General features: G+C 40.0%; 1 protein-coding gene across 5 annotated transcripts in view; it reads right to left on the bottom strand.

Annotated features, from left to right (window-relative positions):
- The window catches only part of SLC7A11 (solute carrier family 7 member 11), a 64,659-nt gene extending 50,468 nt beyond the window's left edge, over positions 1-14,191 (bottom strand). The window contains exons 1-3 of one of the 5 annotated variants that reach the window (XM_068187876.1): positions 13,921-14,191; positions 6,611-6,836; positions 3,852-3,978 (exon numbers count right to left, since the gene is read on the bottom strand). In XM_068187876.1, coding sequence (XP_068043977.1) covers positions 3,852-3,978; positions 6,611-6,809 — 326 coding nt within the window. In that variant the 5' untranslated portion in view covers positions 6,810-6,836; positions 13,921-14,191. Of the gene's footprint in view, positions 1-3,851; positions 3,979-6,610; positions 7,296-7,380; positions 7,657-10,652; positions 10,817-13,920 lie in introns of those variants that run through there. The other 4 variants (XM_068187874.1, XM_068187877.1, XM_068187875.1 and 1 more) reach the window with 4 other exon arrangements.
- Between the last annotated feature and the right edge of the window lie 1,731 nt (positions 14,192-15,922).

The following is a 15,922-nucleotide window of genomic DNA, read 5'->3' as shown; positions in this document are numbered from 1 at the left end:
ACCACAGTTTCTGAATGTAGCACTATTCAGTGATTCTGATCTTGACAGCAACACTTCTTACCAGGGTGGCTCTTACAACTTCTGTGTTGCAAAGCAGTCATAATCAAAAAGGAAAAGTATCAATAGAAATCTTCATTCACTGACTTGAAGTGAACATAGCCAGAATCAGGTGGGCAACACCCTGCACAAAAATCAGTGAATTTCAGTGGCCAGACATATCTCACCCCACAGAGACACAAGCAAATGCATTTCATTCAAGCTGAGAATTCTGGTTTACTAAAATAAGCATCTAAAATCTAGCCAGATCTTTTATTAAATTCTGAGACAGTCCAAATGGGATTTTCTAAAATACCAACAGATTTTTTTCCTTTTATTGATTAATTATTTCCTAGCACTACAGATAAGAGCAAAAATCCCTGTAGTATACTATAGAATACCATAAAACAAAGGAATATGAAGAAGGACATAATGTTTCTTTATTTGGTCAGTTAGTGCTTTTCATAGTAAGAGTTAAGTTCTCCAACACCCCACAAAGTTGTTGCATTTACAAATTTGAAATGCTCATAATATTCATACAGCCTTTCTCTTTGAGAGAAGCTAATTGTTTGACAGAAGCCTTAGCACTGACACACATTAGTAGCAAATTAGCCTGCATGTTACTGTTCATGTTCCATTTGAGAGGACATTTTCACTCTTTTTAGGACAGCTGGTGTCATCTGTGGTTTATCACATACACACTGTAGGACAAAAGGGCACATGATTCGCAAAGGATTTCTGAGCTGAGCAAGAATCCATGCAAATTTCTTGTGAAAAAATCTGCAACACCTCATTTCACAGAATTTTGATAAAAATTCTATGGAACAGAGTAAAAATTCTGCAGAGACATTGCTGTTCTCCATCAAACAATAAAAGAATTTTCCACAAGGGAGTTGCACCCTGGAAACAAAACCCACTTTCTTTGTGTTATGACTCAACCCAGCAGTCACACACTGTGTTGAACCAAGCTGCAGAGCAGCACAGAACAGAACAATCTTCCTCAGTAAGTTTCTGCCTGGACAAGCAAGGGCTGCTTCATGTGCATCTCCCATGCGTGGGGATATTCCTCTCACTGGCCAGCAAATGGCTTTGCAAATTTTGTCTGGATTTTGACAGACATTTACTGACTTTACCTCTATGCAATATTTCTAATTCATATCAGAAGACCACCAAGCCGCTGGTTTTTAAGTACTGCAGGTAGCCTGCCATAAGTGGTTTTGGAGTACCCTAGATGAGATAAAAGATCAGATCTTTGGAGCTGTCCCAGACTTTTTTCCTCACTCTCAGCTCCTTTCCCCAGAACTTGGATTTTGCCCTCCCATTTCAAGGAAAAGCCTTTTTAAAGAAGCAGTCACTGCTATCTATGCCACTATGTTTCTAGAAACATAGCTCCTAAATTACACCTCTAATAAATAGCTCTGACATTCCCACGTCTCAGGGGAGATGTTGCTGGCAGTACAGTCAATCAGTGGAGGGAGAAGTTCAAAGAATGGAGCAGCATTAAAAAAACACAGAGATGGGTGTTTAGGGACACAGCTTAATGGTGGACTCAGCAGTGCTGAGTTAATGGCTGGACTCAATGATCTGGGAGGTCTTTTCCAACCTTACCGATTCTATGCTTTTCCTTTTGCTACAGTGATCAATAGCTGTGTGTTCAGGAGCAGGGAGAAAGTTCATGACCAGCTTTCACTGAAGAGCAAGGATACAGAAAAACACCAGATGAGGTCCAGGACAGGGTCCCAGCACATATCACAGGTAAGTCAGGCACCTGGCAGCGCACTCTCATCCAGCCTTTGTTTAGCAACCACCACAGTGAAGCTCTACAGACAATGCATTCACTCTGCTGTCTTCACTTGTTTGAAAAGTAGTTGCTGAGGGTTTTTTAAAGGTATATAAAAATGTGTAAAATACACACAACCTGGCTTGGGGACAGGAAAAGATTCACACTGAGTGCACTGAGTGAAAAGCAGTGCAGTGTAGGGCAGAACTAATCGGTATGTGGGCAGAGTAGTTAAGTGTGTCCTCCACTGTCAAGTAGCAGCTTTAGAGAGATATATGAGAGCAGGAAATGTCTATTTTGATTGTGACTCCTCCACCAGCCTATGAATGTGATAATTCTGCAATTTTTCAAATGAAAAACCAGTCTAGCTGAGACATGTATGTGCAACTTGATCAGCTGAAAACAAAAAAATAAACATATAAGAGGTCTCAAGTTCTTTGATGGTAGCAGTCAATTAGTTTCCTGATGAAGGAGTCAGATATAAAACTCTACACAGAGTTTCAGCAGTGCTGCTCTGGTCATCACAAGTTACAACATGTATGGCTTCCTGGCTGCCTCTCAGATTGGGTGATTAAAGAATCCACTGATGTTCTCTCCCATGCAACATGATTATTTTCTGGGTGTGGGGCAGATCACGATGACTAAGAGCATTTATACAACGCTCCTGGGACACTGTTGTACATAAAAAAGTTTTTTTTTTTGTGAGGAAAGGAATTTATGATGCCTAGTTTCCTGTGTGTGTTTGTGACTAGGTTAATAAGTTGCCTCTGCTGAAAAAGGTGCAGATTAAGAGGGAGATTTTTCAAACTGTTCCCTTTTGTTGATTCTCTGATGTGAAATGATATAGCTGTTCACAGAGACCTGTGAAAACATAGGTCTCATTCCACTGCCTGATATTCCTTCTTGGCAAAAGGTTCATACAGTTGAGACATCGGCGCTTTCATCACATTTGATGGAAATTACGCAGTTAATTCAAAGGTTACTTTGGTGGGGAGGTTGTGTTGGACCACTTGACATAGTAAATTATTTCCTCTGGAAACAACACAAGGATTTATAGATTCATAATGACTCAGCACCATCAGCATTTTTAAACTCAACAGTCTATGCTAGGACTTGTTAGTGTTATGTAAATGTAGCTGTGATTTGAAACCTTGCTTGTGCCTCATTTGTGACTAATCTGCTGATTGCAGAAGAGGGGAAAGAAGCGCTAACCAGCCTGAGGCAGGGAGTGGAGCATTCCCAACGTCATTTTGCATAACTGAGTTGCCCTGTTCTACATGTGTCAAGATTTCCAAACTCGGAAAAACTGTAAAAACAAAAAGAGAAGCTACACGTGGGTTGGATACGTTGATCCATTTACATTATGAAAGTTTATTTTATACGATTCAACATCTTCACATTGTAATTCTTCTGCACAATGTCAAAGGCTACATGAGTCACAGGCTTACACACCAAGGCAATATATTGGACATTTTATGTATGTGAAGAGAGTATTTCTTTATTTGGTCAGTTAGTGTTTTTCAGAGTAAGAGTCAAGTTCTCCAACACCAGACAAAACCAAAAAATCAGGGCCCAATCTGACATCAAAAGCATACATGGTGCCCCTAACTCTGAAAACTACTGCACAATAATTTCACCAGGAGTTATTTCTGTATCCATAGACAACAGTAATTGCTCCAGAAGGTAGTGCCAAGACTGAAAAAAGGTAAAGGTGACTTGTCTCTTTCACTGTACGATATCTAGGTATGGCTAACAACATTATTAGTGACATCAATGGACATTGTAAGCTTAGCAAAATTAAGGCAATTTATTAACTTTTTGTGGCAGATAGTTTTCTTATTTCCCCCATATATGCAAACATGTCTCCTTGAACATTTCAAAGCTGATGAGCGGAACAGCATTTTTAAACTCTCTGAAGCAATTATAGTGGAAGAACACAGTTAACTGACCAAAATATATTTGATTTTTTTTTTGCCCAACATATATCAGAGATTTTTCTTTATGACTGACAAGTGCAGAGTCATGATACACTTACCGAATGATGAGTAGTTCAACCCAGACCCTCACAAATGCAGGTAATGGGCCAAAGGCCTCCAGGATATAGGTGTAGTGACCACCAGATTTCTTAATGCACGTTCCTAGTTCAGCATAGCAGAGGGCACCTGTGAGAATTCAACAGTGCCAACATGAGAGATATCCAGAAATGCCTATCAAAACATTTATATCCTAAACAACAGAGCTGCCATGGTATCACAACTACTTTTTATATTTTTTAATTTTTTTCCAGTTAATTTTCTACATTTTTATTTATTCAGCTAGGCATGCAGGAAACGAAACTATTTATCCAGTTATATTTAAAGCCACTGGACAAGCTATTTGCAATTACTACTCTGCTACTCAGTATCTTGTGAAGACAACAAATTGGGGTGTCACACCAGCCACCCTATTTCCCAGGCAGTCAGACTGCATCATTTAATGAAAGATTTCTGACACATTTGCTTGTTATCAAAGGCTGATCTACTCCTTTCAGCCTTAGAGATGCCTGGCTCAAACTCTGAAGGTCTGAAAACTGTATTACCTCTCCTCAGCCATGGGCAAAAGCAAACGAATGGCCAAAATTTGGAAGCAGGATCTGCAGAATAAGAATTTTCCTCAACAGTACTCCTAACACCTTCCATACAAAATTCAGGGGATGGCTTAGTCATGGCTTTTCAACACTGGTGGATTGTTTTTGTGTACTGCAAGTGCAGTGAAAGGTCAGGGACCGTCAGCGAGTTACAAAGCCGGGGATTCAGAGCTCCACAATGGAGCACATCAATAGTGTTCCACAACCAATAAACAGAGGCAGCCCTCTTGTAAGACTCTGAGAAACCAGTAATAAACAGTAATAAAGTTTGTTAGCACTGCATCACACAGGGTTAAGATCAGCCAACTCAATTCAGCTCTCTTCCCTCATGCCTTTACATCACAGCACTTTTAGATAAAAACTACAGTTGTCAAAACCACATCACATGTACAAGCCCATCAAAGCTGTACCACATGATGACAAATTCTCCAGCCTCGTTCATTTGTTTTGTTTGTGACTTTGCAAAAATGTGGCAACTTTTATCTGATATTCTTTAGCTTACCTGAAGATGTGTTTAAAGGAATCCTTACAGCCACATTAAAAAAAGGTGTTTCTGCATTTTCTTTTGCCAGCCTCTTCTGTTGAGGTTCAGGATGAAATGAAATTGTATTTTAATATAAAACGTTATAAACACAGCCTCAGCAAGATCTTATGTGACCTCTACATGTGATTTAACTATAACTGAGTCATGAAGGGAACTAAAAACCAAAATATTACAAAAAGAAAAAAAAAAAAAAGTAACAGGTCTATTCTGAGAACAAGATACTATCTTTGGCTGTGCCAAATTACACAGTTCTTCATATCTGGAGGTCTGGAAAGTGACCTAAAAATCTGTCTGATAAAAGAGAATGGTGGTTTGGTTTTTTTGGGTTTTTTTGTTTTTGTTTGTTTGTTTGTTTTGATTTGTTTTTTGTCATTTTTTTGATTTTTTTTTTTTTGTTTGGTTTTTTTGGGTTTTTTTTTGGTACAGACTTTATCTCACAGCCAGAAGATTACTACTACTGCAGTGCTTAAGCAAATTCTGGGTTAAGTAACTCAAATGACCAAGGTCTTTTGACAGGGTTACAAATAGGATCTGAGGTTTTTCTTGTTAGAAGAATTTTCTTGCAGGCAGATCTTCCACATTTGTACAAGAGATTATGCTGCATATTGCACCCATACCTTTATCATTTCACCCAAATGGGTACTAACTTACTCGACTGTTTGTTTGGCCTGGGTGGGTTTAGCCGGTAAAGAATATTTCTTTTAAGCTCAGAGCCAATTTACAAGGTGGCATTTGCATGTTCCGCCTATTAAGTAGACACTTAGTCCCTCTTTGTCCTCTTCACCTCCTGCCAGTAAACAAGCAGTTTCCCTTTTAAATAAAGCCAATGTTCATATTAGTTCTTCAGTTTCTTTGAGATTAACTCATTAAATAGGTCAATGAACCCTCCGTCCCACAGAGGCCAGGGTGGGGTTTTTCACTCTGAATGAGGGTTTTGTGTACAGAACAACTTAACTGGACTTCTTCAGAATTCTGCCTTCAAGAATACAAAGAATTAACAAAAACTCCCACAATAAGCAGGCCAGTAATAAAACTCCCGGGGCAGATTTGCTCCCATCACACTGTTTTTTGTAGCCCAATATTTCAAAGCAACAACACGGGTGAGGAAAGAGCTGGGAAGAGGGGTTACTAGTATTATTGTTTTGCTCCCCTTCATGCCAATAGGAATGTAGGAATTATTCCTCTCAGACCTTGCTCTAGCCTCTGGGGAACTAGGTTGAGCTGTCTAAACATTTCAGTGGTGATCTAGCAGCGTGCTCATCCAGCTGCCAGGGCTTCACAAGCAAACCATAAATACATCTTACAGACAGGAGAAAAACATACAGCACATTCTATAGGGGAAAATGCTCATTTGGTTTTCCTTTTCCTTTAGGGACTCATTAAAAAAAAAAAAAAAAAAAAAATTGTGCTTCCAGATTTCACCAGCTGGTGCTGGGAGCAGGGGGACAGAGGTTGAAATCTTTGCATCCTCCACAAACCCATCGTGAAGCACAGACCTTCTGTAGTCCCATTGGTGCTCAAGCTCTGCACTCTCACTTCCTATCCAATAGTAAAATCAGAGAAATAATCACAATAATTCACTGGCTGCCCCTCTAGACCAATTAGAAACTTTTCAGGGACTTACCAAAAAGTGAGAGGATACCACATACTGTCCAGACAGTCAAGGACATGCCCACGCTGCCTGTGTTCTTCAGGATGCCTTTGGGAGAGATGAAGATGCCAGCTCCAATGATAGTGCCAATTATGATGGATATCCCCCTCAAAAGCGTCACTTTCTTCTTCAGCACAACTTTTCCCTCCCGGGATGGCTGTCCGCTGTCCATAGAGGACAACTTGCCATTAGCTCGTCCCTGCAAGTAGCTTCCATTAGAGACCGTGGGCACAACAGCTTTCCTAAACATGCTACAGTGCCACCAGCACACTGCTGGCAAGCACAGGCAGAAAAGTTTTTAGCAGAAACTGAAGGGGTTTTTTTTTCCTCTCTCTGTGTAGCCAACTACTTTGCCTCTTCCTCTGTTTTCTCTTATCTTTCCAGCTGCTCCTACACACAGATAACAAGCTCTTAAAGAGTATGTGAGCCCTTCCTGTGATCCAAGCCCAGCTCAGGAACACCTGCGTTTTCACACTGTGGTACTGCCCTATCATTGGAAACCAGCTCAGCTTCCGCATGGACTTGTATTTAAGCTCATGTCATACCAAGTTACTCCAGCTGAATGATGATGCAAATTCTCCAGGTTTGCATCAGCCATTTGAGAAACCGCTGGCATTACTCAGCATTTCTTTTTTTTTTTTTTCCCCTTCTTCTTCTTTTTTTTTGGTTGTTGTTTTTCTTCCCCCCCCCCCCCTTTTTTTTTTTTTTCTTTTTAAACTGTAGGGGCATGTTGTGCAACTGACCTGGGGGTGGTGAGAAGAACAAAGCACTCGCCAGCAACTCGAGCCAAACCTCACCAATCAATGCAAGCATATCACCCTCGAAACCCCAAGACACACTCCCAATTTATAAAAGCAGCTCAGAGCCAGAAACAAAAGCATGCCTAAACATAAAGCTCGTCAGAGCACAAGGGGAAAAGAAATCAAACAGGATACGTCATGCCTGGGTCTAATCCAATTTCATTCTCGAAAAACTCTCAACAAAAGTTTAGTTTGCGGGGGCTGAACATCTAGTGTCGCAGTTGATCCGCCTCTCCTACATCCGTGTTACTAATTTGGAAATCTCTGCAGGGACCAGGACCCACCGTAAAGGATCCATACAGCCCCGGTGTTACCCCGAGTTACTTAGCAACATCCCCCAGTCAGCCTAAGGAGCACACAGGCGTTGTTTCCACGGAACAGGCATTTTCCTAGGTGCAGCTGTTCCCCGGGATGTCAGGAACCAGCGCCGCAACACCACTTTGTTAAAATGCACTGCAAAGGTTCACAGCCACCTCGAGTGTGTGACCGGGCAGGAGCAGGGCAACCCCCCAGAGCACAGGATCTCCAACAGCTCAGGAATCAGAATGGCTTTTTTGTGTTGTCCTTGATAACACAAAAATCCGCAGAACTCCTCTGACCAGGTAACAAACAGGTAATCAGATGCATAAATACATTTGCTCCACCTGATCATTCAAATTCAAACTGATCAATTAAAGTGTTAATAAGAGGTACTTTCTGCTAAAACAGAGCAAAAATCAGTAGCCTTCAAGCATTTTTGACCTAATCAAGGGACAGCGTTTTAGCATATGCCAAAGGGGAAAAATTCTTCGCGGTACAACTATCTCAGCTGCTAATAGCTTCAGATTAGATCAGTGTAGTGAGAGGTTATTGCTGCAGTTACTGCTCTTACAGGTATTGCTTAATTAGTACCTAGGTTTGGGAGTAAAAAGATCAGTTAAACCATTTTATCCTTCAAAAAGCAGGCATTGAGATCAGAGCACAACTATGCTTTCAAATTTATGTGAGAAAGAAGAAATACTGGACTAGCAACATGCTGCAACTGTAAAACTTGAGTGTTTTTAAAGCCTCATATTTTCAGTTATAACTCACCTGTAATAGTTGGCACTGAGCTAAAAGAAGGCATAAAAAAAGCTTATCTGGTTTGAATGCACACAGGTAAAAAGCAAAGTGATTGTAGCTTTTGACTGCATAGCAGTCAAGTAGTGCTTGTCTGGTTTTCTGAACATATCCTACTTCTGCCTCCACCTACTGATGTGCTCAGTAGCTGATCCCTCACTTGTCAGCTGATCCCTGTACAGCAGCACACATGTGACTGCGCAGACTGATTGCAGACAGGACCTTCCCTATCACCCCACAGTCCAAACCAAGCCAATTTCCATGGCACTAGTGACAAGTAGAGCCAGGACTAGGTGGAATGTTGTGCCAAGATGTTTTCCCTTGATGCACGTTCCACAGGCTGCCCTCCAATTGGATTAGGCAACTGGATCAAATCAAACCAGCAAAAAGCATTAATCAGAGAACTGAGTTGGGCTGGTGACCTTTATTTTAATTTTCAAAGGCTTTTTAATGAAGAAGCACATGACATCTTCAAACATCTGATACTTTAGGGTAGACATTCTTAACTAATGTTTACCCTTTATTTACACAGGAATTTGGTTCCAAGATCAAACCAAAAGCTTAATAACCAGATGACCCCGAGGCAGCTCCCGGCAAGCCAGTTGTCTGCAACAACCATCCAGTACAAATCCTGGGCAGTATAATGGCTTTCAAATAGCATTTGATTACTAACCAGAAGAATACACGTTTCCCCTTTGGGCATAGCAATTAACACTCTCCCAGCAGGGAAAAGGATGTTTGCTCCTTCAATGGTATGGAGATAGCATGCATGCAAGGCTTAGGACTTTGTGTAATTCCCAGAGAAATTTAAAAGATAGGACCAGAAGAAGGCTGGATGCAGAAAACTCCTTTTCCTAACTTCTGGCAGCTTGCTGGTGATCTCATTATTTGTAGGCTTCCCAGGGAGTATGTTTGTGTACTTCTTCTTCATAGCTTCTCAATGCTATCCACTAAAAATAAGAAAAATAGAAGCTTTTCTCCTTTGAGTTCCAGCCTTACTTCCAATTATTAGTTCCACTCAGGGTAAGGAATACTATTTGATGTTGGGGATTATTTGTTATATTCTGGGAATTTCATGAGAATTATGCATCAACTGAGCCCAGTCCTGAGGAGGTCATGAAGCTGCAAGAGGGTCATAACTGTCTGCTGACCCCACTTATGGTATACTCACAAAATCTCTTCTGATTATTTGTATCTCACCAGCCACTTTTACTTCAAATATTAATCACAGAACAAGGACCACTATGCAAACACAACAAGCAATGCTCACTGTCATTTCAAATAGCTTTTCTGAAATCTCAGGGCTTAACCTGTCCAACACTCAGAATAGCCCCATTCTTCCATAAAAACTCACTCTAAAAGCAGAACAAAAAGGTATAAGGTGCAATTTTCTTTAGACTGATGAAATTATTTGAAGCAATGTTTCTAAAAATATGTTCTGAAAATAAACCTTCAACCTCTAATAGCATCTGGCATTGTGCATAGCCTTTTTATTGTTTCTCTCTGGATATTTTTTTTTCCAACTCATAGACATTTTCTCCTGAACAAACATGTTAGGCCATAACTGAGATCATCACTGTGAAACAGTTTCCTTTTGAATCTCACCACCAGCCCTGATCAATCTATCCACTCTCTGTTCCAAACAAAAATCCTTACCAGAAAAGCCTACAAGTCCTACACCTACACCCTGCAAAGAGCTAACGCATCAGCCAGAACATTCAGCAACCCAGACTGGTTGCCTGAATGCCATCAGTGGCCTCTCATGGAGTGAATAACCTTCCTGGCCAGCTGCACCTCTCTTCTTAGTGCTTGAGCATCACAGGGAATAACAATACCTCAGTATCTCAGGCTGAACACACCTGACAAGGTGTTACCCCTGCTTATCACACTAACAGAGTTTTTGCCAACATCTGGACACAGCTGTATCTTTCCAAAGAAGCTACAGTTCTGGTATTCCCCTGGGGAATGCTACAAAACACACACAAAGCATTCACCTTTATAGCAGTAATGCTACAACGAATACAGCAAAGTGAAGAACCTAAAGTTCAATCCTGAACTTGAGTTCCCAATTCTCAAGCCCACAAAAACTCTATAATTTCTAGATGTAAAGAGCATACCTTGATAACGTTTCCAGGCATTTGTCTATCAGCTTACTGCATCAAACAAATCCAAAGAATCACAAGTCAAGTTTCCAGACACACATAGCCATGCTGACTGGAGACACAGGAATAAAAGAGGAAGTTCAGTAAGACTGAAAAGGTGAGGAAAGCCCCAAACTATTACACGTGGGTGGCATGGCATGAAAAATGTTGTTTAGAAAACTGATCTGAGTCTTCTGTGTATAATGCCAAGTTGTTTGTGAACTTCAGAAAGCAGCCCTACAGAAAGGCACTAGTCTGGTTTCAAATGTCAAAGTATGGCACAATACCTAAAAGTATTTGTTTCATGTAGATAATCTAACACTGAGTAGTTTTGACTGGGGATTTCAGCTCCTACTGTAGTGTTGAGAAGGAGTTTAACTAGTATTGGGGGGAAAATCTATAAGTATTTAAAAATTAAGGTGTTATTGAGAATAAATAATTATGGAGTAACAAAAATCTCAGCCAACTGGGACAGGTTTTAAAGTTTTAATGCAAACATAGTACTGTAAGAATATCAAAATACTTTGTTATCTCTAATACATTTCAAATCTTTAGTTAAAAATGGAACTGCCGAGAATGTTGGGGGGTTTGTTATTTTGTAGTCAGAGTCTAACAAATTACTCAAATATTTTGCATTCCACTTTGTGCTGGATACACACATATTTAGCAGCAAAAGAAAAAATGAGAAGGAATGAAATACACATCCAGCTCACAAATTTTAAAAATAAGATAAAACCTCTATAAGAAATCCAAAAGCAATTCAAATATATTTTCTTGTATTCTCAGTCAAAAGCTTCCTACAAAATGCAGGAAGCAAATAAAAATCTGATATCAAGAAGACTGCAGGCAACAGCAGTTTAGAAGGCAAATGCTTCTGAAAGTTTCCCTGTCCTGTTTGCTGATAGCTGCCAGTCAATTTTCAGCTCGAAAAGAAGGAAAGAAAAGGGGATTTCAGAAATCCCTCCTATTTTTCTCAGTATTAAAGTTCTATTTCAAAAGACATGATGAATTTGGCTGAATGGTTTGACAGTTTAATGGGTCTTTTTTAAGCAGACAGGAATCATTAGCACCTTGTATCAAGCATGAAAGCTCCACATGAGAGAAAGCCAATTCTCACTGAAGCCTTGTGTATGTGAAAATATGAGTGTGTTTTATACCAATCCATTTTTCAGATTCGGGATATATATAATCATAACCTAAGCAATGCTGTGCATAAATATTATTCTTGAGTTTTCTGTGTTTGCATTTCTCATTAGCAGAATGAGACAAAAATTTTCAGAGTCCCCATGTTATTTTTCCTCAGCTTTTGGATGCACACACTGAGATACTTCATGGCACTCAGGAAATCAAGACCTCAGGGTAAATTTCCATTAAAACTGCATGTGCCAGATACCTGGCATGATGGCAAGATTGCTGGCAGCTTCAGGGAGTCAGGATTTTATTTCAGATGACTCAGGCTAGGCTGGGCATGTGAAGAGAATTAATTGGCACTTCAAAAAAGCAAGTCTTTGAAAAACTCAGAGACAGAATTAGCAGTGAGAATGTTTTCTAACCCATTTCCCCATTTTTCATGGGAGAATTCTTCACAGTAGATACAAGTTTGTAATGTGAAGAAAACATACAACAACTGCATAGATTGTCAAATTTAACCGTGGCTCTTTAGCAACTCCATATTCACTTTTATAGTATTTTTCATACAATTCATACAGCATCATTTTCCATTTGCATTACTCTATTTGATTAGATGCTGAACTTCCTGTGAATTATGGTTTTGTGCTATAAATAACATTTTTCTTTTTTTTTAAAGGGTTAATGATACTTAGTTTGCAGGTGTGACAGCTGCTGAATTCTGTTATGAAAAGAATCTGTGCAAAAGCTTGGAGAGGAGAATTCAAGAATTTAAACAAAGTTTTAATTTACTAACCACTAAGTGGGGAAATCTTTCAGATCCTTTGTTGTAATCTGAAGCCCAGTTCCTTACTTACTTCCACCCTAACAGAAGGTCACCTGTCTATCCCACCAGACTGGGCAAGCTCATTCACCTTCTGCTGCATACAATTTAGACTAGATAGAGAATATACTTGATTTTTCTTAAACAGAAAAACTACACTCTTACCTAAGAATAATTGTGATGGGAATTGTAGGTCCCATTTTGTTCTCATTCCTGTATCAATTACCCTAAGTAGCAATACTCATTTTTTTTCCCTTTAGGTCCATTTAATGTAGAATATTTTTGTCTGGAGACCAAACAAATCTTTGTTGGGGCATTGTGCAGGTCATGAATTCAGCAAGGTCAGGCTTCAGTCAATGAGCTCTGGGGTGGTCAGGGCTTCTTTAGCAGTAATGTCACAACATCTCCATTAATAGAGATGGACAGAAGCACCTCTGTTAAGGGTTGAAGCAGTGACAGAGTTTACCACAAGAAGGGATTTAACCTACAGATAAGCTAAAGCACATACATGCCCAGAAATGACTGGCAGTCAATCATTCACACAGTCATAGCAGTTTAGCGTTGAAATGCAGCCTGTGGATCACACAGGGAATCATTTTATTGGCATCTAAATACACATACTTTGTCTTCTTGAAGTATTAAAAGCTCCATCAGAATAAGCACTTGCTTGGAGCACTGCCAAGGTGCTTCAGCAGTTTGAACTAGTGCAGCTCCATATATTATTCCCACACTTCAAAAGAGAGCAGCATTTTAGTGCTGAGGTCAGCCTCTGTTTTTACTTTGAAAATTAAGTTCCTATTTTCCATATTCACAATTTATTCTTTGGAGACACTGTCTATTCAAGCATAGTAATTTTACCATGTTTTGTGACATTTCGTAAGAAGATTATTAAGCCGATGTATGGCAGATGGACACAGTGTGTGGCCTTGATGAAGGTATTTCTGATTTGCCACTTCTAGACTTTAAAATTTTGTGCAAAACAGCTATCATGCCAGAAATATGCCCCCTTCTCCCTCCCCACAATTGTGAGGAGGTACAGTTTACCCGTATCCTGAGAAATTCAGTCTCCAGGACAACAAAAATTACTGACATGGATTTCTAAGCACATTTCAAACTCATGCTTCACACATAGAAACAGCCAACAGCTCAACCCTCTTTGTGTATAATGCACCACATCCAGCATTTCTCCATCCCTTCCGCCTTTAATCTAGTCCAAAGATTAAGGGAGGAGGCTTTCCTATCAGATGTTTCTATTCTTTTCATAGGCTCTTTTATAACAAAATGCACACTAACCTCAGAGTTTTATTCTTCTTTGTTAACACCTTGCTTGCACTTCAAAGAGGAGAGTTGAGAGGACTCTGTAAGGGACCACAATTCAAGGGCTCTTGCCTTAAAATAAATGAATATAATCAGTATTGTTCACACTTTTCTAGAGGCTTCACGGCCCTAATAGTCCCTTCACAGGAGATGGTGGCAGAGAGGGATTCAACAGGATAAAAGACTCTCACTCCTCTTTAACACACACACACAGAGACACAGAGAGAGCACTGAAATTGGGAGCTAATATACAGAGTAGAAAACATATCTTTTCAGCTGTCTCTATAGATAGAGCAAATCCTTCCCACTGCATAATATGTCCCACACTGAAGTGGCCCTCCTCCTGAGTATGCAACCCTGAATATGCAGATATCTCCTTTACTGAGTATCCATCTGCTGAATCCAAATACATATTGTACTTGAGTTAAAACAGCACACCAAGTTAACTGTGGTCATTTTCAAGTAGCACAACACCCCCCTGTAAAAGAGATTCTGTGGTAGACAGAAGAGCTGCAGAGAGGGAGCACAGAAAGATGCTGCACTGTAAATCACGTGAACACGTCCTGCAGAACACATCAAAATACCACAGAAATTTAAGTTGGGGAAAATTTGAGCTGCTCCTGTATCAATTTCTCTTCAGGTTACACAATGTAGGTTTTTATTTATTCTTAATTTAAATAAGAAATAAATGGACAGGAGTATAGGTTAAGCAGAGAGATTACGTTAATCATCTGCATATACCTTTCATTAATAATTATGCTCAATTTATAAAACCCTTCAGAGAGACTAAGGAAAATAGCCCAATTCAGCTTTCTGAAAACAACATATATTTAAAGGCCTCTACTCAGGCATGACAGCAATGAATCTGCTACATAAGGAGTATCTTGCCATTCATTTTGCTTTATTTTAGTTTTTGATATTTTTTTCTCACCTTTTTTTTCCACCTGAAGACACACACTCAGTAAAGTCTGAATTAAAGTAGGAGCCATTCCCATTTGAACTTCTTCTTATTTTCCATATTTTTTCATGCCCCTTTCCAGGGGGCAGTGAATGCCCAAGTTTCAGCGAATCTTCATGAATAATGTAGAATTCACTCTTTGATCCAGATACCCATCATTATCCCAGATAGATCAACCAAGTAAAGCAGCTTAATCCAGAGTTTTTCATTGTCCTCCCTGCCCCTAAGGCTATGCCAGTTCTGCACATTGGAGGAGGAGGAGGACATGACCAGCCAGCTGAGCCAGCTTTGTGTATCTACACAAGTGCACAGCCAAGCAGAAATCGTGGTGAGGAGACAGCAGTTCCCAGATTGCCTTTTGGCATTGGTGCCATTCCTGCTTCCCACCAGAGCAGAGTCAACTCAGAGTCCTAAGACAGGAATTCCTATTTTTCTCGAAGCAGAGCAAGAATGGGCAATATCATTAAAATAGGAACTACTCTAGCAGAGGTAATTAGGGAGCAATTTCTCTGATTCTCCTCTTCCACTGGTCCTCCCCTTCCAAATGGGAAAGGCTTTGTTGCTTCTTTATCATGAAGGGAGAATAGAAGAGGCAGTAACTCAGAAGTTCCAACAAATCCCATAACCAGAGTAGGGAGCTTTTTGAAGTGCTCTCCTCTTTGTATGGATAGCCTTGCTATTCTTCACAAAGTGGAGGATATCACCATGGAGCACACGATGTAAAGGACTGAAAGGTCAAAGTAGTAAAGAATTTTATTTTCTGTAATGTATTTCTTATTATATTTCCAATACTGCTTCTCCTGACAAGAGCTATTCTGAACATACTGGGCAACAAAAGAGAAATTCTACCTCCTGACAATTGTTCTGTCAAAAAACTGGAAATGAGAGACGATGCTCTGAGTCACAGTCCATCTTCCTAACTCTCCCTTCATCTCCCCATGAAGGGTACAAAGATCAGTTTTTCTGTAAGTGTTCCCTTTCCTCTTGGCTTCTGCATGGCAGCCATATATTTTGGAACCT

Source organism: Anomalospiza imberbis, chromosome 4, assembly GCF_031753505.1.
Source record: "Anomalospiza imberbis isolate Cuckoo-Finch-1a 21T00152 chromosome 4, ASM3175350v1, whole genome shotgun sequence".
Classification (NCBI taxonomy): domain Eukaryota; kingdom Metazoa; phylum Chordata; class Aves; order Passeriformes; family Viduidae; genus Anomalospiza; species Anomalospiza imberbis.
Note: the sequence above shows the minus strand (reverse complement) of the source record. Positions and strands in the feature narration are given on the sequence as shown.